At 58.0% G+C, this 22494-nt stretch overlaps 1 protein-coding gene across 2 annotated transcripts in view; it reads left to right on the top strand.

Moving 5' to 3' along the window:
• The window catches only part of GRM2 (glutamate metabotropic receptor 2), a 53053-nt gene extending 34290 nt beyond the window's left edge, over positions 1-18763 (top strand). Inside the window, exons 3-6 of one of the 2 annotated variants that reach the window (XM_075939473.1) lie at positions 5657-6494; positions 11418-12481; positions 18161-18335; positions 18627-18763. In XM_075939473.1, the coding sequence (XP_075795588.1) occupies positions 5657-6494; positions 11418-12481; positions 18161-18335; positions 18627-18700 (2151 nt within the window). In that variant the 3' untranslated portion in view covers positions 18701-18763. Of the gene's footprint in view, positions 1-5656; positions 6495-11417; positions 12482-18160; positions 18336-18626 lie in introns of those variants that run through there. The other variant, XM_075939474.1, reaches the window with a different exon arrangement.
• The last annotated feature ends 3731 nt before the right edge of the window (positions 18764-22494 follow it).

Below are 22494 nucleotides of genomic sequence, written 5' to 3' on the forward strand. Positions count from 1 at the left end.
CAAGCGTCTGGTCTAGTGCCAGCCGTGACGCAGCTTGGCATGAATCAACGCAAGGTACTTTGCAGTCCCTGGTGCCTTGTCGCCATGCGGAGTGCAATACTCTGTTCAGAACATATGTGTGCGTATTAATTAAGCAGCGGAGACTGAACGGGAGCCGAGAAGCAGACTCCAAACAGTGGCTCTCGCCAGCCAATCAGAGCACAGGCTTCCTCGTGCAGCCTCTTTGACAGCCGGTGTTTTTAATAGCCTCATTAGCGGGGATTTTTCCCCTTTGAAGGTAATGAGGATGGCTGCAGAGCATCTGGAATGAGCGGCCAGCCCGCGCTCTGTGCAGGGAGGGGGCGGAAGGGGCACGAGCCAGCCCTTGTTTTGATCTCAGTGCCTGGTGCATGCAGTGGAATTTTCCGCTCGCTCCCATTGTCGTTTTCGTTCTCCTGTGGCCGCTCTTCATCTGTCTGAGCTTGGAGACGCCTGCGCTGGCTCTCGGGGCAGACTTTTGGAGGGTGGAAGTTTTCTGCGGGGGAGTTGCTGTGCATTGCCCTTCGTACGTATTCCGGTTCCTGCGTCCGACCTGCCTGCTCTTCCTGGTTCTAGATGCATTTGCAGGCAGGTCAATCATGGGTCTCGCTCTGGCAGAGCTGGATTTTGCAGGATTTCACTGAGAGGTTCAATACCTCCCCTCAGCTGTGGCAACCTCTGCAACTTCCCCTGGCTACTGCCCACCTGCCAGCGTGCCGTCTCTCTACTCGTCGGCCGGCGTCGCGTGCGTTGGGATGAAAAGCAGGGCCCTGAGTCACGCGTCAGGCTGGGAAAAGGGTTCGACGGGAGAGGGGCAATCCCATCTCCTCTTGGGGGAGTCGGTTCCCACAAGGCATGGGGGGCAGAAATGGAGAAGAACCCCCCCAGCATGCTCTGGGACTAGAAACCCTTTCTGGAGCTCTAGGGGAACCCAGTCAATGGGCATGAATCGGCGAATCCGAGGGCTGTCGGAGATCTCAGGAGTCATTGAGTCCTGCCCAAGACAGGACCAACTCAACTCCATCATCCCAGCCAGGGCTTGGTCAAGTGGGGCCTGAGAAACCTTCTGAGCTCTGTGTGCTGATCCTTTGGCTCTAGTCTTAATCCACCTGCACAAACTGGGATCCGGCGGAGCGAGGGAAATGGGGGAGCAGGACCATCGAGAGGAGAGCGGCCCCGTCATGCCGTAAGTCCCCCCCGGGGAAAGGAGACGTGGAACAACCCAGTCTGAGGGACTGTCCTGCTGGGCCAGAAGCTCTGGTCTCCTCCAGACTAGGCACAGAGTTAAAGTAACAGCTCCCAGCTCAGCTGTGGGAGCGCTCAGCAATCAGGCCACTGACAGCACCCAGGAAAGCAACCCAAAGAGAACCAGAACCACAAATAAATCTGTCTTACCCTGTGAGACGTGTATTGAGTGAATGAGGAAAAGTGATTTATTTGTGCCCTTAACCTATGAACTAGGGATCACCAAATAAAATGAATAGGCAGCAGGTTTCAAACAAACAAAAGGAAGATTTTTTTCACACAGCGCACAGTCAACCTGTGGAACTCCTTGCCAGAGGATGTTGTGAAGACCTGGACTTTAACAGGGGTCAAAAAAGAGGTTAGGTTTATCAAAACATATTAGCCAGGATGGGTAGGAATGGTGGCCCTAGCCTCTGTTCGTCAGGGACTGGAAATGGAGGAGAGGAGAGAGATCACTTGATGATTACCTGTTTCTGTTCCCTCCCTCTGGGGCATTTGGCATTGGCACCTGCCGGCAGACAGGACACTGGGCTAGATGGACCTTTGGTCTGACCCAGTCTGGCCATTCCTATGTAGAAAAGTTTTACACAGAAAGCTCGTAAATTCCCTCTCTTTATCAATGAAAGAGAACGAGGCAGGCACAGCTGTTGTCCCTTCCCCCCAGATTAATATAAATAATAACAACAAATTGCTGAACGTTTGCAAAGCACTTTGGAGATTATGATGTTCTGTTGTTGCTCCCGGCATTGGATTCTTCTGTTTTCGCAACAGAAGCAGTTGATTTTCCCAGAGAGCAAAGTCGGAAATATTCAAACGGAACAACAGCAGCCCAGAAGAAGTCACCAGCTCAGGAGACTCAGAAAGCTGCAAAGCACAGTGCAACAGGAACGGAGGGGAAAACAACACTCGAGTCACTCAAAATAACAGACGTATGTGACCTTCACCCTGACAATGAACATGCCGTGACTCGCAGGGAGAGCCTGACAGGTTATCACCCTCCCGACTGCTGATAATGATCTTCCCAGCTCATGTTCGGGGTGGAAACGGTTTATTCTGAAAAAGTATTTTGAAAAGAAAGAGCGGAAGGGTCGTGCCGTCCCACCCGAGGGACCGTTACAGCGATAGAACATTCGGGAACCGGAAGGGTCTCCCGTTCAGCCAGAGTTCTCTGGGTCAAACAGCCAATCAAAGCGCTCTAGCCTCATCCCATGTGCTGTTGCCTTTCTGACACCTCACTGGGGTCCACAGAAGTGTCCTTGTTAAAACGGCACAAGGAGGGGAGTTCCCCTGGTGATTGTTTACCAGCGATCTGCCTGGTGGCCTCGTCTGCACCATCGCCCTTGTGGACCCCTCACATGGACTTGCCGGTCCCTGCCCTTAGTCACCAGGCAAGCTTTGCTGGAATGGGTTCCCTAGGGAAGTAGTGGAGTCTCCATCCCTAGAGATGTTTAAGTCTCAGCTTGACAAAGCCCTGGCTGGGTTGATTTAGTTGGGATTGGTCCTGCCTAGGGCAGGGGGCTGGACTTGATAACCTTCTGATGTCTCTTTCAGCTCTCTGGTTCTATGATTCTCCATCGGGTTGAGGAGAAACGGCTGTTAGGTTAGGCTCTGTCTCACAGAGTGCAAATGTGGTTAGATGCGGCTTCAGCAGAGGTGGCAAAACCTTTGTCCAAGATTGTCTCAGGCTGCACCATTGCTGGGCACCGGCCCGGGGCGCATCCTTCTCCTGCATGAATGGTCCTTGAGTCTCCCTCAGATTAGCCTCAGCCTCCAGCGGAGGAGAAACCCAGATGGTTTTCTTCCGATGCTTCAGGATGGGAATTTTAGATCCCCTGGAGATCACAAAAGATGCTGGTGCGTCATCTCCACATGCAGTTACACTGATTATGCACGGTTGTGACAGCAGCAGCTGCAAACAGCCCGGGAGATGTCTAATTAGTCCGGTTCTGAAAATCCAGCTGGGTTCTTTGTTCCGTCCTCACCTGTTCCAAAGGTTCCGTGACTGGAATGTTGCAACAGTGCAGGTGACAGGGTGCGAGGCCAAACAATCCAGCTCTCTCCCCACCACCGAGCCACGGTGGAGACTGCCCCGAAGGGGAGCAGAGGGTCCCCCCACAGATGAGTCGCAATGCTTACAACATGCACATGCAGCCAGAGGTGAGGACGTCCAGATGTGATGTCACCATGTCTAGTGATGCAACATAAGAATGGTGAGGGTCTAATGCAGAGGGATTCAAACATTTCCTGGCTTCCTCCCCTCCCAGGAACAGGATCTCGCTGTGCTGCACCCCCTCCGTTACTGCACAGTGGGCTCAGCACAGGAGCTTGGGCTAAAAGCTGGGGTTGGGCTGGGGCAGAGGGAATGAGGGACAAGCTGGGCTGAGGATGGGGTGGAGTTGCAGCTGGAGGCAGAGCTGGGGCTGGTGGTAGGCTGGGGGTGGAGCAGGGGGGCAGCGTGGAGCGGAGCTAGGGTTGGGGCAGGGCAGAGCAGAGGGCGGGGTGGTGTTGCAGCTGGGGGTGGAGCTGGGGTTGAGGCGGAGCAGGGGGTGGAATGGAGTTACCTTTGGGGCAGAGCTGGGGCTGGTGGTGGGCTGAGGTGGTGCAAAGGGCAGGGTGACGTTGCAGCACATGGCTCGGTTTGGAAATAGCTCCGGCTCCAGACACACGCCCGGGACAAGCAGATCCCGCCAAGCCTTGAGTCCATCCTTCTGCCTCCCCCAGAGAGACGGGGCCCTGGGAGCAGCCCCCCCATGTCGGGGGTAATTAATTGCCCGAGGCAACGCTGTCATTTTGCAGCTGTTATTGACCATGGATTCCTGAGGGGTGGCCTGTCCCCTTCCTAAGTGAATACCGGTGAGCAGCGAGCCAGATGTAGCCAGCACCCCTCCAGCACGCCCCTGTCCATGGCCGCCGAGTGGGTCACACTTCCCAGGCACGGTCAACACCTGGCAGGGGACTGACGAAGGGGTCACAGTGCTTGGGCCCAGTGGCTGACTAAGAGTTACAAGTCCTGCGGATCAGTAGCTGCAGTGGCCAGAGCCTAACCCGTCTGTATATAAAACACTCCTACGGCCGGGCTTGTTACAACCGTCTATACACTGGTCATGCCTAGACCCGTAACACGATTCCAGCATCTCTCCCACCTTCCCTTACAGCCCCGCATACAGGTAGCCAGAGGACAGTTCCTGGCCATCCATCCATCCCATCTCCAGCACACCCACGGCTCTGCTCTTTGGCGCCCCTTTGTGCTGTAGGAACGGAATCCAGGCACCGGCGAGTCTCCGAGATCGCTGGTCCGACCGTGCTCATCCCCTGCGCTCTGCGGGCTCGTCATCACAGAAAAGCAGGGTTGGAAGGGACTTGCACTAGGTGACCTCTTCGTCCCGCTGTGCTGAGGCAGGATTAAATGTCCCCAGACTGTCCCTGACCGGTGTTCGTCTCACCCAGGGGTGGGCAATAACTTTGGGGGGGGGGCAAGATTGTGGAAAGGGGTCAAGGGCCGCACTTTTCTATGGAGGGGGTGCGGGTTCTGGGATGGAGGCTTGGGGCAGAAGGGCGCCTGGGGTAAGGGACTGGGGTGCAGGAGACGGTGTGGGGTCTGAGAAGGAGTTGGGGTGAAGGAGGGGGTTGTGACCTGGGGCAGGAGATGGGGTGCAGGACCAGAGGGAGTTGTGACCTGCGGCAGGGAGGTGCAGAGGGTTTGGAAGGTAACCTGGGGGAGGGAGTTGGGGTGCGGGAGGGGCAGGGGTGCCAGAGGCAGGCTCTGGCTGGGAGGCGCTTACCTGAGCATCATCCGGCCTGCAGCACCCCCAAGGCAGGCTAGTCTCCCTGCCTGCTGCAGCCCCAGAGTATTGAAAATGCAGCCTGCTCCCTCCACGCGGCTTGTGCCACCCTCATCCCTCAGGCCAATCTCTCAGCTCCCATTGGCTGGCTTTTCGGGCCAATAGGAGCTGAGGATTGGGCTGGGGGTGGGGAGATCACGTGGAGCCTTCCCCTCCCTCCGGAGTGGTCACAGGGAGCAGCCCTGCATTTCAGACAGCAGTTGCTGCGTGTCTGAGGGTCCCGGGAGGGGCGTCCGGGGGCGGGTCCGGTGGCTTGGCAGGCCAGATCCGGCCTGCAAGAGGTAACTTGCCCAGTCCTGGTCTAACCTGCTCTTACAAACATCTAAGGATGGGGATCCCCAGGCAACTTAATCGTCTACATCCTGCATGTTGCGGCCTACATCAGGGTTAGACTATGGAGTGGTCCAATGAGGCTCCTTCAAGGAGACGCTTTCCCCTTTCTAGCCTTCAGAAGACCAGCCGCAGTAAACGGAGGCAGGCGCTTCTCCATCTCTCTTGCTCCCCTGCACACCCGGTAACCTCCCCCATTCCTTCTTCCCCCTACGATCCAGGTGGCCAACTTGCTGCGCCTCTTCCAGATCCCGCAGATCAGCTACGCCTCCACCAGCGCCAAGCTCAGCGACAAGTCTCGCTACGACTACTTCGCCCGCACCGTCCCGCCCGACTTCTACCAGGCCAAGGCCATGGCCGAGATCCTGCGCTTCTTCAACTGGACCTACGTCTCCACGGTGGCCTCGGAGGGGGACTACGGCGAGACGGGCATCGAGGCCTTCGAGCTGGAAGCCCGGGCCCGCAACATCTGCATCGCCACCTCCGAGAAGGTGGGGCGCTCCATGAACAAGAAGACCTTCGACAGCGTGATCAAGGCCCTCCTGCAGAAGCCCAGCGCGAGGGTGGTGGTGCTGTTCACCCGCAGCGAAGACGCCCGGGAGCTGCTGGCGGCGGCGCAGAGGATCAACGTCTCCTTCACGTGGGTGGCCAGCGACGGGTGGGGTGCCCTGGAGAACGTGGTGGCAGGGAGCGAGCCGGTGGCGGAGGGAGCCATCACCATTGAGTTGGCGGCCTACCCCATCCAGGAGTTCGCCGTCTACTTCCGGAACCTCCACCCCTACAACAACAGCCGGAACCCCTGGTTCCGGGAGTTCTGGGAGCACAAATTCCAGTGCAGCTTCCACCGCCAGGACTGCAGCCGGCACTCCCTGAAGACGGGCAAGTTCGAGCAGGAGTCCAAGATCATGTTTGTGGTCAACGCCGTCTACGCCATGGCCCATGCCCTGCATAACATGCACCAGGCCTTGTGCCCCAACACCACCAGGCTGTGTGATGCCATGAAGCCGGTCAACGGCAGGAGGTTCTACAAGGACTTCATGCTCAACGTCAAGTTTGACGGTAAGCGCCGGGCGCCTGTGGGGTTGGGGGCTGAACGGAAGGGGGCGGGTTGGAACGGGCAAGGGAAATGAGAAGGTTGAACTAAGCCGGCTGGGGGGTTCAGCGGCCACGTCTGAGCCGGACAAGCCAACGCTGGGGCTGTGGTTCCCCACACAATGCCGGGCCTCCAATCCTGGCTGCAGAGTCCGCTGGCCCTCCTGCCTCTTGTTCACAGCCTCTACCAGGCGGGTGGCCTGACATCACTGCGATAACGTAGCATCGTGACACAAACGTCCCACTTGGGCACAGGGAGGGTCTCCGGTTCCAGACCGGGAGGGGCAGAAAACCATTTCCTACCATAGACCATCAGCTTCCCGGCACCCTGGACCGGGTCCCCTCCATTCTTCCTTTCGTGACCTGCGTGAGTTTTTAGTCCAAAACGCTTGTCGTAGCTGGTCACGGCTCTGCTGCTCTACCGGCATGGCACTACCAGCTCTGCTGCTCCTTCCGGATGTCTGGCTGGACAATCGGTTCTGGAGAACTGGCCGGTTTCATTTCCTCCTTAGATTTACCATTCTTGTCAGGGACAAAGCATTCAGGGTGAGTCAAAGCATCAAAGTCAATATATTCCAGGCAGCCTCGTAAGAACGACCATACTGGGTCAAACCAATGGTCCATCCAGCCCAGTGGCCAATGCCAGATGCCCCAGAGGGAGAGAACACAACAGGTAATCCTCATGTGATCCCTCCCGTCACCTACCTCCAAACAGACACTAGGGACACCATTCCCACCCAGCCTGGCTAATAGCCATTGATGGACTGAACCTCCATGAATCTATCTAGCCCTTTTTTGAACCCTGTTAAAGTTCTAGCCTTCACTGCATCCTCTGGCAAGGAGTTCCACAGGTTGTGCGCTGAGTGAAGCAAGACTTCCTTTTGTTTGTCTGAAACCTGCGGCACCTTCATTTCATTGGGTGACCCTTGGTTCTTATGTTATGGGAACAAGTAAATCACTTTTCTTTATCCACTTGTCATGATTTTATAGACCTCTATCCTATCCCCCCTTAGTCTCCTCTTTTCCAAGCTGTAAAGTCCAAGTCTCCTTCTCCTTTGTGCTCCGGGTTGGGCTCACTCCCATGCTGCTGGGATAAAGCAGGGCTCCCCACGAGCTGACCTGCTGCAGAGATGGGCGTTACTACCCTCAATTCCCTGTGAAGGAAGAACATCAGAACGGCCACACGGGGCCAGACCAAAGGTCCATTAGCCCAGTGTCCTGCCTGCTGATGGTGGCCAATGGCAGGTGCCCCAGAGGGAATGAACAAAACAGGGAATCATTAAGCGGGTCACCCATTCCCAGCTTCTGGCAAAGAGAGGCTAGAACCATCATCCCTGCATCCTGGCTAGTGGCCATGGATAGCTCTGAGGGTGCCAGGCGTGGCTGGAAGGTTGACGTGTCAGCCACTGGTTAGCCTGTTTCTGCTCAAGACACAGCGCTACACGTAATACCCAGTCGGTTCATGGGGCAGATTCACAGGTGTGGCGTTCCCGGGGTCCCCTGCACCCTGTCTACAGCAAGATGAGACTCCACCAGCCGGTAGAACAGAGGGGTTATGGCTTCTCCAGGGGACAGCGCAGCACAGACGTGATGTGGACATAAGGAGTCAGGGGCTGGCAGCCCTAGACCCCTGGGGGCACGGTGCATAGCCCCCTGAACTCCCAGCACTCTGCTTAGCCTCCTCTCTCCATGTTTTCCCAGCCAAGACTGACTCTTCCCCAAACCACCCCCTTCCTTTGTTCAGACTCCTTCCCTCTCCGTTGTGTCATGGTCTCCACATCAGGGTCCTCAGGGCGATCCCCGGCTGGGCCGGGCTCACAGACAGAGGCCAGTAGGGGAGATCCATAGCCCAAGCATAGCACCCAGCGAGTGGACCGTACCCCCGCTACATCACACCAGGTTGGCTTGGTGTTGGCTCGGTGGTGGGGGAGCAGCTGGATTCTATTTGGCCTTGCACCCCGTCACCTGCACTGTTGCAACATTCCAGTCACGGAACCTTTGGAACAGGTGAGGGCAGAACAAAGACCTAGAGCGGAGCTGGGCGAAGAGATGCACGTCAGTCAGCCTAGCACTCAGCCCCAGCACAGGGGGCAAGCTAGGGGGCAGATCTGGGGCCCAGCTGTTGTCCAGCCTACTTCACCTCCCAGTAATCTTGAAAAGAGGAAAGGAAGGAGACTGGCCAGAGGCACTGTCCTCGCCCAGCGTGGCAATCTAGAGACCACACAGCGGGAGAAAGATTGCGGCCGTACCTCTATTTGATTTCACCTCTCAGCAGCCTTGGGCTGTCAGGCTTACGCCAGGGAAGTCATTGCTGCAGAGATGAATGCACTGTATTATCCATCTCCTTGGGGAGGAATTGCAGGGAGATAAATGTAGTATTTTCACCTGACGTGTTTAATGCCAACCTGAGATAATAGCAGAGGTGGAGGGGGAGCTGACTGTCAAGTTGAAAGGATGTACTTTGGTGACAAGGAATATGCCTGGTGTGATCCCATTGTAAAAAGGGAATAGAACCCAAATCATATGCATTTATGTATAGGCAAGCAGATGCTGTGTGCTACATACGCCCGGGTGTGAGGCAGTGCGAGCAGTTAGCAGACTGCAGCAGCTGAAGTAGAAATGTGCAAATTGTGTGTGTGGGGGAGGAGGGGGGGAATCGTTGAATATTTGCACAAATCTGAAAGTGAATTTGGCTCCAGTTGTGATTGTGACCTTTCTATGTCCCCATTCCGGTAACATCCATGTGCTCCGTTACTAGTGCAAATCCAGCAAGCACATTTTAGCTTGAACGCGGACACCGTCGCTCTGCAAACAAATGCCAGATGGTATGTTCAGCTGTAAAATTAACACAATCCACACTCCGTGGTTAAAAAGTCCTGGGGCAGTGTCTGTTCCCTGGTTGGACAATTTATTTAAGGGACCCCCCGGGCAAGTTCAAATATTTGCAATGTAACTGACACCTCTCGCGTCCCTTACAGACTCATAACTTAGTGGCCTCAATTTGCAAATTGCACATTGGAGGGGGCGTTGCTGCATTCATACACTGCACAACCTGCAGGCTAAGGATTACTTGTGGAAGGAAAATTGTGAATGGTTCTGAAAATGGTTCGCGTGGGGCGTACTCGTGGCCAGAAAAAGAAGTACATTTGTCTGAAGAAGTTATCCAGTGTGAATTATTTGCTTGGCTCAGCAGTGGCAGCGTGGCTTGGCAATATGGTGGGGGAATTAGATCGTTAACTCACATACGTTAATTAACATGTTAACCATCGCGTTAGCATTGAGTCTAGACAAAGGCAGCCACTGAGCCGGTTGGGAATAGAGTGTGATCTAGCGAGAGCTGATGAATGCCGACTGAAACGTTGGCCGGCCAAAGGGCGGGCAGGCTCCCTCCCGCCCCAGCACCCAGCGAATGTAGCCACAGTCTTGGGACCCACTAGCTCATGGTAAAACTGCACACGGACTTCTCCTCGCTGGATCTTACCACCTAGGGGTGACTGTATGGTCACTACTGAGATCACCCCTTTGTGCCAGGGAAGATGCACCCTAAGGCTTCCCTGTAGTCCAGGGGGGAGGAACCTTTTTTGGGTTGGGGGGCCACTGACTCACAGAAAAATCAGGTGGGGGGGCTCACAAAAGTGAGAAGTAACCCCCCCAAACAACCAAAACCCCTCTCCGAGGTGGCCCCCCAACTGTGGAGAAAGACACTCCCCATGTTCCCCTCCCACAGCAGAGCCTAGAGAGGCCCGAGCTAGTAGATTTTGTGGGCCCCACTAGACTCTGGGATGGGGCCAACAATGAGGGGAGCAGGGTGTAGGAGGGGGTGACCAGGAAGTGGGCTTGAGGTGTGGGCAGTTGGTGGGGCTGGGCAGGAGGGAGGGTGCAGGAGTGGGCTGGGGTGGGAGGGAGGGAAGGAGGGTGCAGGAGTGGGCTGGGGGGTGGGAGAGCTGGGCGGTAGGGAGGAGGGTGCAGGTGTGGGCTGGGGGGTGGGAGAGCTGGGCGGGAGGGAGGAAGGGTGCAGGAGCGGGCTGGGCTGGGCGGGGAGGGAGGGAGGGAGAATGCAGGAGCAGGCTGGGGTGGGAGGGAGGGAGGGAGGGTGCAGGAGTGGGCTGGGGGGTGGGAGAGCTGGGCGGGAGGGAGGGAGGGTGCAGGAGTGGGCTGGGGGGTGGGAGAGCTGGGCGGGAGGGAGGGAGGGTGCAGGAGTGGGCTGGGGGGTGGGAGAGCTGGGCGGGAGGGAGGGAGGGTGCAGGAGTGGGCTGGGGGGTGGGAGAGCTGGGCGGGAGGGAGGGAGGGTGCAGGAGTGGGCTGGGGGGTGGGAGAGCTGGGCGGGAGGGAGGGAGGGTGCAGGAGTGGGCTGGGGGTGGGAGGGCTGGGCGGGAGGGAGGGTGCAGGAGTGGGCTGGGGGTGGGAGGGCTGGGCGGGAGGGAGGGTGCAGGAGCAGAGTGGGAGACAGCCAGCGAGCTGGGGTGGGGTCCTGCAGGACTGGAGTGCCAGCACCAGCTCCCCAATACTGGGGGGGGGAGCCCTGAGCCTCAGGGACCGGCTCAAAGCAAGCCGGGGGCCACAGCCAGCCCGCGGTCCCTAGGTTCCCCACCCCAGCTCCGGTCCTGAGCTCATCCGTGGGGCCCATGTGGCGGTGCCGCTCGCGGTGTCGCGGGAAGGGTTTTGGCCGGGGACAGGCCCACGTGGCAATCCCAGGCTGTGACGGCCGCTTGCAGGGACAGACGGGGGCCAGCTCAGCCCCAGCTGGTGGGAGTCCTGGGAGCAGGGATTCTAACCGCTCCCCTTCCCCTCCGAGCCTCCAGGAGCCCCCGGGGGGGCGGAGGAACCGTGCCGTGTGCCTGAAAAGCCCGGCTAACCGCCCCGACTCTCTTGTCCTTTCCCTCCCCCCAGCGCCGTTCCGGCCAGCGGACACCAAGGGCATCGTCCGCTTTGACCGCTATGGCGACGGAATCGGGCGCTACAACATCTTCAACTACCACCGGGCGGAGGGGAGATACCGCTACCAGAAGGTGGGCTACTGGGCCGAAGGGCTGACCCTGAACACCAGCCTCATCCCCTGGGCCCAGGCCGCCGTGCCCGTGTCGCAGTGCAGCGACCCCTGCAAGAAGAACGAAATGAAGAGCATGCAGCCGGGGGACATGTGCTGCTGGATCTGCATCCCCTGCCAGCCCTACGAGTACCTGCTGGACGAGGTCACCTGCATGGACTGCGGGCTTGGCTACTGGCCCAACGGGACCTTGAATGGCTGCTACGAGCTCCCGCAGGAGTACATCCGCTGGAAAGACGTCTGGGCCATCGGGCCGGTCACTATCTCCTGCCTGGGGTTCCTCTCCACCCTCTTCGTCTTCGGGGTCTTCGTTAAGCACAACGACACGCCCATCGTGAAGGCCTCGGGCCGCGAGCTCTGCTACATCCTCCTCACCGGGGTGCTGCTGTGCTACAGCATGACGTTCATCTTCATCGCCAAGCCCTCCACCGAGGTCTGCACCCTGCGGCGCCTGGGGCTGGGCACCTCCTTTGCCGTCTGCTACTCCGCCCTGCTGACCAAGACCAACCGCATCGCGCGCATCTTCAGTGGGGTGAAGGAAGGGGTGCAGCGCCCACGCTTCATCAGCCCCACCTCGCAGGTGGTCATCTGCATGGCCCTCATCTCCTGCCAGCTGGTCATCGTCGTCATCTGGCTGCTGGTGGAGACCCCCGGCACGGGGAAGGAGACGGAGCCGGACAAAAGGTACATTGTCACCCTCAAGTGCAACAACCGCGACTCCAGCATGCTCATTTCACTCACCTACAATGTGCTCTTGATCATCTTGTGTACAGTCTATGCCTTCAAGACCAGGAAATGCCCCGAAAACTTCAACGAGGCCAAGTTCATTGGCTTCACCATGTACACTACCTGCATCATCTGGCTGGCCTTCCTGCCCATCTTCTACGTCACCTCCAGTGACTACCGCGTAAGTCACCCCTGCTCAGCAGGGGAGGGGCCGGCAGCCTGTGTCCTGGGGAGCTGGAGGGCGAGGGTGCCTCCTGGGCATCAGGGGACGCAGCTCGGGCAAGGGGGGTTTAAATGCAGCATAACTGCAGGGTAAACAGAAGGGAGAGGGTGTCTCTGGGGCAGGCAGCAAAGGGGAGAAGGCAGCTGGGGGCGGGGCAGGGTCTGTGCAAGTTCCTAGCTACTCCAGTCCCAGGCTCCAGACCTGCCGGCCAATACCTCTCCATCCCCCCTGAACCTCCCAGCTAGTCCAGCCCTGCCAATGCCCCTCCAGCCTGCCCTGCCCCCACCCCAGCCCTGCAAATGCCCCTCCAGCCAGCCCTGCCACTCCCAGCTAGTCCAGCTCCTCCCCCAGCCCTGCCAATGCCCCTCCGTCCTGCCCTGCCACCCCCTGCTCTCCTAGCTCTGGGACAGAGTAGAACAGCAATGGCCCATCGTTGCACCAAATTGTGCCCCGCACCAAGCCACTCACCATTGGCACCGAGTTCAGGGCCCAGACCCAGGCCGACATGCTGGTCCCCCCTTTCTTTGTCCGTCTAAATGCACCTTGATCAGAGCTCTCGCCTAAGGGCCGGGCTTTCCAGCAGCAATTGCAAACCCAAAGTGGGGGGCTGGAAGAGCGCGGGTGGGCCAGCAAGGGGCCTTCAGCGTCCCGGAGACCCAGGGCCCCCTCTCCGGCAGCTCAGTGCATGCCAAGGCTGAGCTGGAGGAGGAGCACAGAGCTGATCCCCCGCCGCGAGGGGGGATATGTCTGACTCTGTTCCCGCTCACTGGGTTCACTGCTGAGGTCTCCAGGAGCCGGTGGGCTGGGAAAACGCTGGGGAAAGGTGTCGGCTCTGGTATGTCTGTGGACAACCAGCAGCACCTAGTGGTAGCTCAGATGAGTGGTAGCGAGCTGGATGGTGTCTGCCCATCGCCAGCCACTGAACCGGGTGAACAGTTTGAATAACAGTTTGACAGGAAGCTGGAGTAAGAGGGTAGGTAGGTCCTCTCCTGGGCTGATACCTGGTTAAAAGACAGGAGACAAAGGGTAGGGATAAATGGTCGGTCTTCAGAATGGAGGGAGGTCACTAGTGGGTCTGTCCTGGGACCAATCCTCTTCAACATATTCATACACAATCTAGAGAAAGGAGCAAACAGTGAGGTGGCAGAATTTGCAGATGATACCAAACTGCTCCAGCTAGTGAAGTCCAAAGCAGACTGTGAAGAGCTTCAAAAAGATCTCACCAAACTAGGTGGCTGGGCGATGAAATGGCAAATGAATTTTGATGTTGATAAATGCAAAGTAATGCACCTTGGAAAAACATCCCAAACGATGGGGAGTAAATTAGCTACAACCACTCCAGAGTCAGCAGTGTGATGCTGTTGCAAAAAAAGCAAACATGATTCTGGGAGGCATTAACAGGTGTGTTGTGAGCAAGACGCGAGAAGTCATTCTTCCGCTCTACTCTGCGCTGGTTAAGCCTCAGTTGGAGTGTTGTGTCCAGTTCTGGGCACCGCATTTCATGAAGGATGTGGAGAAATTGGAGAGGGTCCAGAGAGGAACAACAAGAATGATGAAAGGTCTAGAGAACATGAGCTATAAGGGAAGACTGAAAGAACTGGGTTTGTTTAGTTTAGAAAAGAGAAGACTGAGGGGGGACATGATAGCAGTTTTCAGGTATCTAAAAGGGTGTCATAAGGAGGAGGGAGAAAACTTGTTCATCTTGGCCTCTGAGGATAGAACGAGAAGCAATGGGCTTAAACTGCAGCAAGGGAGGTTTAGGTTGGACATTAGGGAAAACTTCCTAACTGTCAGGGTGGTCAAACACTGGAATAAATTGCCCAGGGAGGTTGTGGAATCCCCATCTCTGGAGATATTTCAGAGTAGGTTAGATAAATGTCTATCAGGGATGGTCTAGACAGTATTTGGTCCTGCCATGGGGGCAGGGGACTGGACTCGATGACCTCTCAAGGTCCCTTCCAGTCCTAGTATTCTATGATTCTATGAGAGAGTTACCGTGGAGAGTTCTCTGAAAACATCCATGCAGGGTGCAGCGGCAGGCAAAAAAGCAAACAAGTTAGGAATCATTACAAGGGACAGAGAATAAGACAGATATAAACCCCTGGTACGCCCACATCTGAAATACTCTCAATCCCCCCTGAATCCCGCACGCAGATGTGGTCCTAATACTGCATGCAGATGTGGTTGCCTCCTCTCAAAAAAGAAATCTTAGCATTGGAAAAAGTTCAGAAAAAGGGCAAAAACAATGGTTAGGGAGTTGGGACAGCTGCCATATAAGGAGAGCATAAGAAGACTGGGACTTTTTAGCTTAGAAAAGAGGAGACTAAGGGGGGGGTTATGATTGAGGTCTATAAAATCATGAGTTGGTGTGGGAAAAGTGAATAAAGACGAGTTCTTTATTTGCTTCCATAACACAAGAAGGAGGGGTCACCAAATGAAATAAATAGGTAGCAGGTTTAAAACAAAGAAAAGGAAGTGTTTCTTCATGTAGCACACAGTTAACCTGTGGAACTCCTTGCCAGAGGATGTTGTGAAGGCCAGGACTTTAACAGGGTTCAAAAAAGGGCTAGTTACATTCCTGGAGAGTAGATCCATCAATGACTATTAACAGAGATGGAGTTTGTAGCTTCTGTTTGTCAGAGGCTGGGAATGAGTGACAGAGGATGGATCACTTGATGATTGTTCTAATCTCGCCCTTTGGGGCACCTGGCCACTGTCGGCCGACAGGACACTGGGCTAGATGGACATTTGGTCTCACCCTGTCTGGATGTTCCTGAATGATGTACGTTGGAGAAACACTTCCTAAGGCTGCTGGTGGCAGGCTGGTGGAGTGTGCAATGGGCCAGGTGAGGCTGCATGGGAGTTGGGTTCTGGTCCCTGCCTTACCAAGTCCTGTCCGGAGGATGGTAACACTGGCTCACCTCGATGGGGTAGGAGGGGGGCAGGCGAGCTTTCTGCCAGACAGCGTCATGAGCAACGTCTGTCGCTGCAGTCGTCTCATCCTGCAACTTCGCCAAACTTTAACTTGTCGGGCTGAAATTCCCCAGGCAGGGCGTCTGCCTCAGGCTAGTTTTTTTGGACACTTGCAGCCAGCTGGCGCCAGCTGTTTCGAAGTGCGAGGTGAGGCGGGATGGGCCGGCGTGGCTCTGGGGTACACTCTCCCATGCAGGTTTGGAAGCAGGGCTCCTCCAGACTGGTGCAGGGACTTGAAATGGGGCAGGGGAGTTTCCCCAGTCTGGCCAACCGACCTCAGCACGTTTCCGTTTTTGTTACAACTGAGTCCTTCTGAGCATGCTCCAAGGGAGCAGAGTCGGGATTGCTTTGCAATCAGAGAGAGGCGCTGCCCTAGAGCTGAGCGGGGGAGCCTCAGAGAACCCCCCCCTACCCCTTCCCCCTGCCATGAGGATAGGAACTCAGAGCACCTTGAAGGCAGAGGAGTGACCAGCAGGACCAGTGGTGAGAGGAGTTCGTGAGTGGGGAGACTGGGACATGGTGCTGAATGGGGAGTGAAGAGTCAAGGGCAGGCAGGAGGAAACTGAGGCCAGGACCTGGCGCGGAGAGGCTGGGATGGAGACCACACTCCATTAGCTCGAGACCGAGGTCTGTGCCGTGAATCTAAAGGGTCCCACCCTGCTGAGTCCCCAAGAGTGTGTGTCTGATGCCCTAGGGCGGGTTTCTTTTCAGGTCGCTTTCTAAGAACACAGAAAGCTGCGCTCCAGGAACAAGGCAAGCCCATGGAAATTAGGACAAGCTAAAATTGCCTGCCCCAAGCCCCGCGGCCTTTTAAACAGCTGGGCCCCTTTCGCTGCTTCCCCCCCTCAGCGGCCCTGGCTGCAGAAGTTGGAAGTGTAGCATGAAACAGGCCAGAAGGCAGAGGAAGGATGGCCTAGGGGTTAGAGCAGGCGAATGGTGCCCTGGAGAAATGGATTCTCCCCTTGCCCCTGCTGCAGAGCTCCTGTGGGGGGCTGGATGACTCATTCCCACCCGGCGTCTACCAGGGGGTCACTAATTGTGTGGGTCTCGTTTGCTGGGGGCCTGACGCAGCTGGGGCTGAAGCCGGGGGGAGGGCTCAGTGGCGAACAAAGGACACCCCGAGTTCTCTGCAAAAGCAGGGCCTGGCATCGCCGCGTGGGCACCGAAAGTGAGTGGGGACGTTCGGCCTCACTCTGTCTCCGGGCCTCAGTTCCCCAGCTGTAAAATGGGGACAATCCCGTGCCCTGGTCTCCCGGGGCACTGCGAAGCGATGCGCAGGCCCCCCGGAGGCTGTGAACACGCCCGCCCCCCTCTGGACAGCGGGTGGGAGCCACCGCTGGGCCGCACACTGAGCAGCGCAGCCAGCCCAAAACACGGCCTGACTGCTCCTTAATTGGGGGCCAGCTGCCTTGTGCCCTGACTGAGGAAACAATAACGTGGGAGCTTGCAATTAACGATGCTCGGAATGCAGCGGGGGGGGGGGGGCGGAATGAAGGTTGCCCGGGCAACCTCCGCTGGGGCGGGGCCAAACGTTCCAGCGCGTGACGTTGCCGGTTGCCCGATGCAAGAAAAAGCGCGTCAGAGAACCCCTCCCCCGGCACCAGGAGCCTTCGCTAGGGGCTGTGCATAGAGCTGAGCGGCCAGGCGCTGCCGATGCAGCGCAACGGAGAAGGGCTCAAAGCGAGGGATAGGCCGCCGGGGCTGCCCCTGCTGGGCTTTAGCGCGTGTAACCCACCCACGCTGCACAGGGCAGGGCGTGTCCCGTCTCGTGGCACTTAGGTCAGTGCCCGTGACTCCAAACCAGGCCCTTAAAAGCCAACTTGCCATGCCTGGAAATCTACCAGGAGTTGCGGGGTCCCTCGGGGGGGGGGCGATGTTCCTGCCTCTGGGATAACAAGTGATCTACGGTCTCCCCAGCATCTGTGGGGGGACTGAAGGGGCCTGCCCTGGCTCCCGTCCCCTCTGCTCGCCAGGTGTGCTCTGTAGCCCTGTTCATTTCAGCAGAGTCAGGTCGGGGGAGAGGCCGCGCCTGGGCGTTCGGGCGGCATCCCCCTGGCGTTTCCACTGCCTGAGAGAAATGGGATGGGTCCTGAGGCTGCCTGTGCCGTTCAGTCCCCACAAGATAGTTGGAGCTGGTTGAGGTCAATGCTCCCTCTCATTTGATCCATTCATGTGCAGATTAAATTTTGTCGTGCACACCAAGGCATGCACAAATGTGCACCACCCGGAAAAATACAGTCTGCTTACTGTGGGCACTCCGCTAGAGGAGCGGCATTTGTGTCTCTCCTGGGTGGCTGCCCAAGTGCACGGCATGCAGAGAGCACTGCCACCCGTTCCTACCCATTCAACAGATCCAAGCCAAAGGAGACCTGTGCATGAAACTGTGCAAAGCAAATATGGCCATGTCCCCCCACCTGGGCCGTACCATGGGAGTGTCCGGAAAGGGCCGCTGTTCACAGCTGTTTAGGACGGACGTGGAGCCATGCAGGGTCTCATGGAGACGTGGAGCCATGCAGTCAAGAGGTTCAGAGAGTCCGGCAATGGGGGATTTGGGTTTGATCTTTACAGAGCTCCTAGAGTTAAGCTCCATCCTTCCAGGGCTTTGCTTTTGCCATGTGTGTGTCTGTCTCCCCGGGCTGACGTCTCCCCTCTGCTCCCCCCCAGGTGCAGACCACCACCATGTGCATCTCCGTCAGCCTCAGCGGCACCGTGGTCCTCGGCTGCCTGTTCACCCCCAAACTCCACGTCATCCTCTTCCAGCCACAGAAAAACGTCACCAGCCACCGCGTAGCCACCAACCGGTTCAGCGTGACAGCCACGGGCTCCAGCCCCTCGCAGGGTGAGTGGCTGACAGCCCGCCCCCCCCCCCCCCCGGCACCGCTCTCTGGCCCTCCCCGGGCACACGACACGTGGCCTGGCCCCCGGGATAGGGGCCCTGTCTCTGCACGAGGTCGAATGCCGTGGGGGCTGGGGGAACCCTACACACCGCTTCCTATGTGAGAAGGGGACATGCCTGGGGCAAAGTATGCCCTCAGCCCCATGGCTGGCCAAGGGAAGGCGCGCAGGGCGGGTGAGGCGGGCATGGAGGCCTAGCTGCTGTTTGGTGACTCTCTGTGTTCTCCCCCCCCAGGCTCGGCCTCGCAGTCCGTCCCCACGGTGTGCAACGGCCGCGAGGTGGTGGACTCCACGACGTCGTCCTTGTGAAGCGCGCCGGGGGCGCAGGGGGCGCAGGGCCGGCCCCGGGTTTTCTCACGCCCGCGGGGCCTTGCCTTCCGCAAAGCGGCGCGCCTGACCTGCTGGCCGCGCTCCCCCAGGAGAGGGGCGGTCCCGCGAGAGCTGCACGTCACCGTCCGCCGCCCTGCCCCGAGGCACAACCCGGCCGGGCAGCCGTGACTGCACTGAATGGCCCCGCAGGGGCTGGAGGAGCCACGTCCTCTCCGAGGGGGCCGGCCCCCCGGGTTACCTCATGCAGGCCGGACTACGGGAGAGCAAAACCCCAGCAGTGGTACCTGCCCGCCTCTCCCTGCTGCTCCACCCCCCGCCCCTTGGCAGACGAAACACCAAGGGCTCCACGGTGCTATGCCTCCAAGAGGACAGACAGGTCCTTCCGCAGGACCATGGGCCGGGGGCTGCAGGGAGATCCCTGGCAGGAACTGGAGCCCCCTGCCCCGGCTGAGCTGAGCCTCACATTGAAATGGACAAACTGGTGCTTCCAAATGAGCAGAGAGCTGGCTGGGGCAGCCCCCCCAGGAACCGGGGTGGCCCCCCAACCCCGCTGCCAGTGCATTACCTGGCTTGGCTGGAGCGTTACCCGGAGCGTGCTGGGGGGGCGGGGGGTAATAGGGCTTTGTGTGGCAAGGGCAGGCAGGGATGGGCATGGGGGCTAGCCAGGGCGTGGCACAGGGGGGCTGCCCTGCCATGGGCTGCTGAGACAGGCTAGCAGGGGATGGAGACAACTCCTACAAGTGGAAAAATGGGAACCGGGGGCCAGCCAGAGACGGAGTGAGCGAGGAGCTGCCGGCCCCAGGCTGGACTCCACTGGGAGCAGGCCTCCTCCGCGGGGGACAGGGCCCCTAGGGGAAGAGTCCCCCCGCACAGACTGCAGGGAGGGAGCACCATCCGCGGCTTGGGCTCCGGCTGCTCCCCACTTCCCCATTGACCGTGCTGCCTAAACGTGCACCCCATTGCTCCTAGAGAGAGCAGGAAAGCTGAGTTCCTGCTGCATTAGCATCCCCCCACTGCGCCCCCATGCCCTTGGTGAGCAGCGGGTCAGGGAGGGGTCGGGCTGAGCCCATGGGGAAACAGCCCAACCGTAACTTTGCCCGGCAACGCTGCCTGAGAGCTGGCGCCGCGGCAAAAGCAGCAATAAACCACCCTGCTCGGTGAGCAAAGGAAAGCGAAGGGCACTGGGCTAGGCTGGAGCTGCTCAGAGCGTGGCAAACAGCATCCTGGTGGGCCCCAAACTGTTTTCTGGGGGAGGAATAAATCAGCTTGAGAGCCCCCCCCCCTTTTTAAATGCTTTCCCCTCCCAAATTTCCTCAGTATTCTTGGTTTTGCTGGAGGACAGCTAGGTCATTGCAAGAGCCTGGGCGAGTGAAGGGAGGCCCTTTAAAACTCTTGCTTCTATTTATTGTAAGTTCCCATTTAATTCTAACACCTAACAGACCCCTGGGAGAAAAACCTTCTTTGTGAAGTCTCCGCAAGCCCTGGCCGCTCTGGTGAGGGCTGAAAAAGCTGCTACCCAAGTTCTCCAGTCCTCCAAGGAGTTCACCAGCAAAAATAGGGGCAGCAAGGTTATTGCGAATTCTGATTATTCCTCACCAGCCTGCTTGCTCTTGTTGGAAGACAGGATACTGGGCTAGATGGACCAGTGGGTTGACCCAGTGTGGCCATTCTGATGTAGCTATTCCTGAGATTTGTAAGGGGGAAAAGCATAAGCAAGGACAAACCCTTCTGGGCCATCTTCATGTATCATAACAACTCAAACCCGCCCTAGTACAGCCTGGCCTGGATACAACATTTTGTAGCTGCAGCCGAACTGCAAGCCACAAAAACGGTCCCCGGATTTGCAGGGCTCTCCAAAAACACCCCCGCTTTTACCCTGTCAACGCCTACACCAAATGGCACTGTATTATCTTACATGTTACGATTCCGAGGGTCAGGGTAAAGAATCAAAAATTGGCGTCTGCTTTCTTCAGCGGGTCCTTTGCCCACCTGACCGTGCGTCGTGTAGAATGTTTCTCCCTCCCTGCCCGATACGGTTTCCCGTTTGTGCGTCAGCCCCAGGGACAAGGTGGCAGGCTAAGGGGATTCGTCAAGCCCCCATGTTTGTGGCAGGACCTAGGACACTTATTTGCAACTGGCTTGTTACTCGATCAGCTTTCACGTTGCTGGGATCCGGGTGGGAGGCCGCCCTTGCCCATGGACTCGGCTAGCCGAACTAGGAACCGCAGGGCAAGATGCGGAGAGGGCGCAGCAAGTTCGATCCTGAATGAGAATTTGCTTTCAAATGCATTCCGATGAGGAGCGGCTCTTCCTGTGTCTCAAATGACATCCCTAGCCAGCACTTCCTGTTGGGAAATACCAGTCCAAAGGCCCTGATGGGCCGAGTAGCACTAGAGCAGAGATTGCACCTGTGTTTATTCAACGGCCTGGGGCGGCCAAAAAAAAAAAAATCTGTTTCTCTGTAGCACCATAGACGTATTTAATCCAGGTGAGTGACTAGTTCTTATTTAAGCAACCACGCTGCTGCTCTCTCGCGGTTTCTGTGGGTCGCCGCTTTTCCCCAGTCACCCCATGCCGTCGGTGCTAAGCGCTAACATTCCAGTGTGCGTAGCTGTGCCCAGCCCGCGGCCGGGACACGGGTGCCACCATTCCAGCCGCTGAGTCCAGCAGGACTCCTGGCGGCCCCTTGGCCTGCCGGACGGGCACGAGCGCGCAACCTTAAAATCAGCGCGTCGCTTCATCGCTCATCTCCGCCCACGGGCACAGCCGGGCATTGCGTGCGGCTCCTACTGTACCCGCGGGCGCCGGACGCTCGCCGCAAGCGAGCCCCCAAAAACCAAACGGCAGGCTGGGCTGGGCACCCTAACTCTGTATGGTGTTTTTTTTAATTTTTATAAACTATTTATTGGGAGGTGCCTTTTGGCTGGGGAGGGGGGGGGAAGACAATTATACTAATTAGCCGGCTGCTAACAACCCCGTGCGTGTTACTTGGCCCGTGCCTAGGAGTAGCGTTGTGCCATGTGTACCGCCAACCAAGCGAGTTTTTATGCGTAGATCTTTTTTGTGAGCCAGTTTGTGGTTTTTTGGGTAATTTATGGAAATAAAGTGCGGGTTTTTAATGGCTGCCCACGGGCGCCACGGGGCCTCTGGCTCGTGTCTCTGTGGCAGGGGGTTGGGGGGGCTGCTTGGCTGAACTGTGTGGCGCTGGGGACGGAGCAGGAGGTGGCGGGGTTGGGGGAGGCAGGAAAGCGGGCGCCAGCTCCCTGCGGCGTGAGCGTGGGCAAGGCACGCCAGCCCTGGGTGCCTCCCTTCCTCGGGCATGGGTGGGAGCTGCCCACATTGGCCTGCCCCATGGCCACTTCACCCTGTGGCCGGCCCAATGGCATCCCCTTCCCCCGCCGGTTCCAGGCCTCCTGCTTTTCTTTGGCGGCTCTGCATGGTCAGCCCAACGCTGCAGCGCAGGGTCAGAAGAACGATCGACCCTCCGCAGGAGCCGGGGTGTGCGCAGGGCTTGCCACGCCCATCTCCTTGTGCAAGCGAAGGCAGGCGCGGCAGCGTAAGCCAGCCCCACTGCAGATCCGAGCTCTGGCCTCGGGCTGCAGGATCCACGGGCCTTGGAGCAGCCATGTTCCAGGAGGAGGCAGCGTGCCCCCCACAACCTTGGCCCAGAAGTTAGCCCCACCCGGGCATGGCTCCCAGCCCGCCCATGGCTCCACCGGGCCGGTTTTGCTGGCACCCAAACAGCCGAGCCATGGCCACTGCGAGCCGACAGG

This window comes from Pelodiscus sinensis, chromosome 11, assembly GCF_049634645.1.
Source record: "Pelodiscus sinensis isolate JC-2024 chromosome 11, ASM4963464v1, whole genome shotgun sequence".
Taxonomy (NCBI): domain Eukaryota; kingdom Metazoa; phylum Chordata; order Testudines; family Trionychidae; genus Pelodiscus; species Pelodiscus sinensis.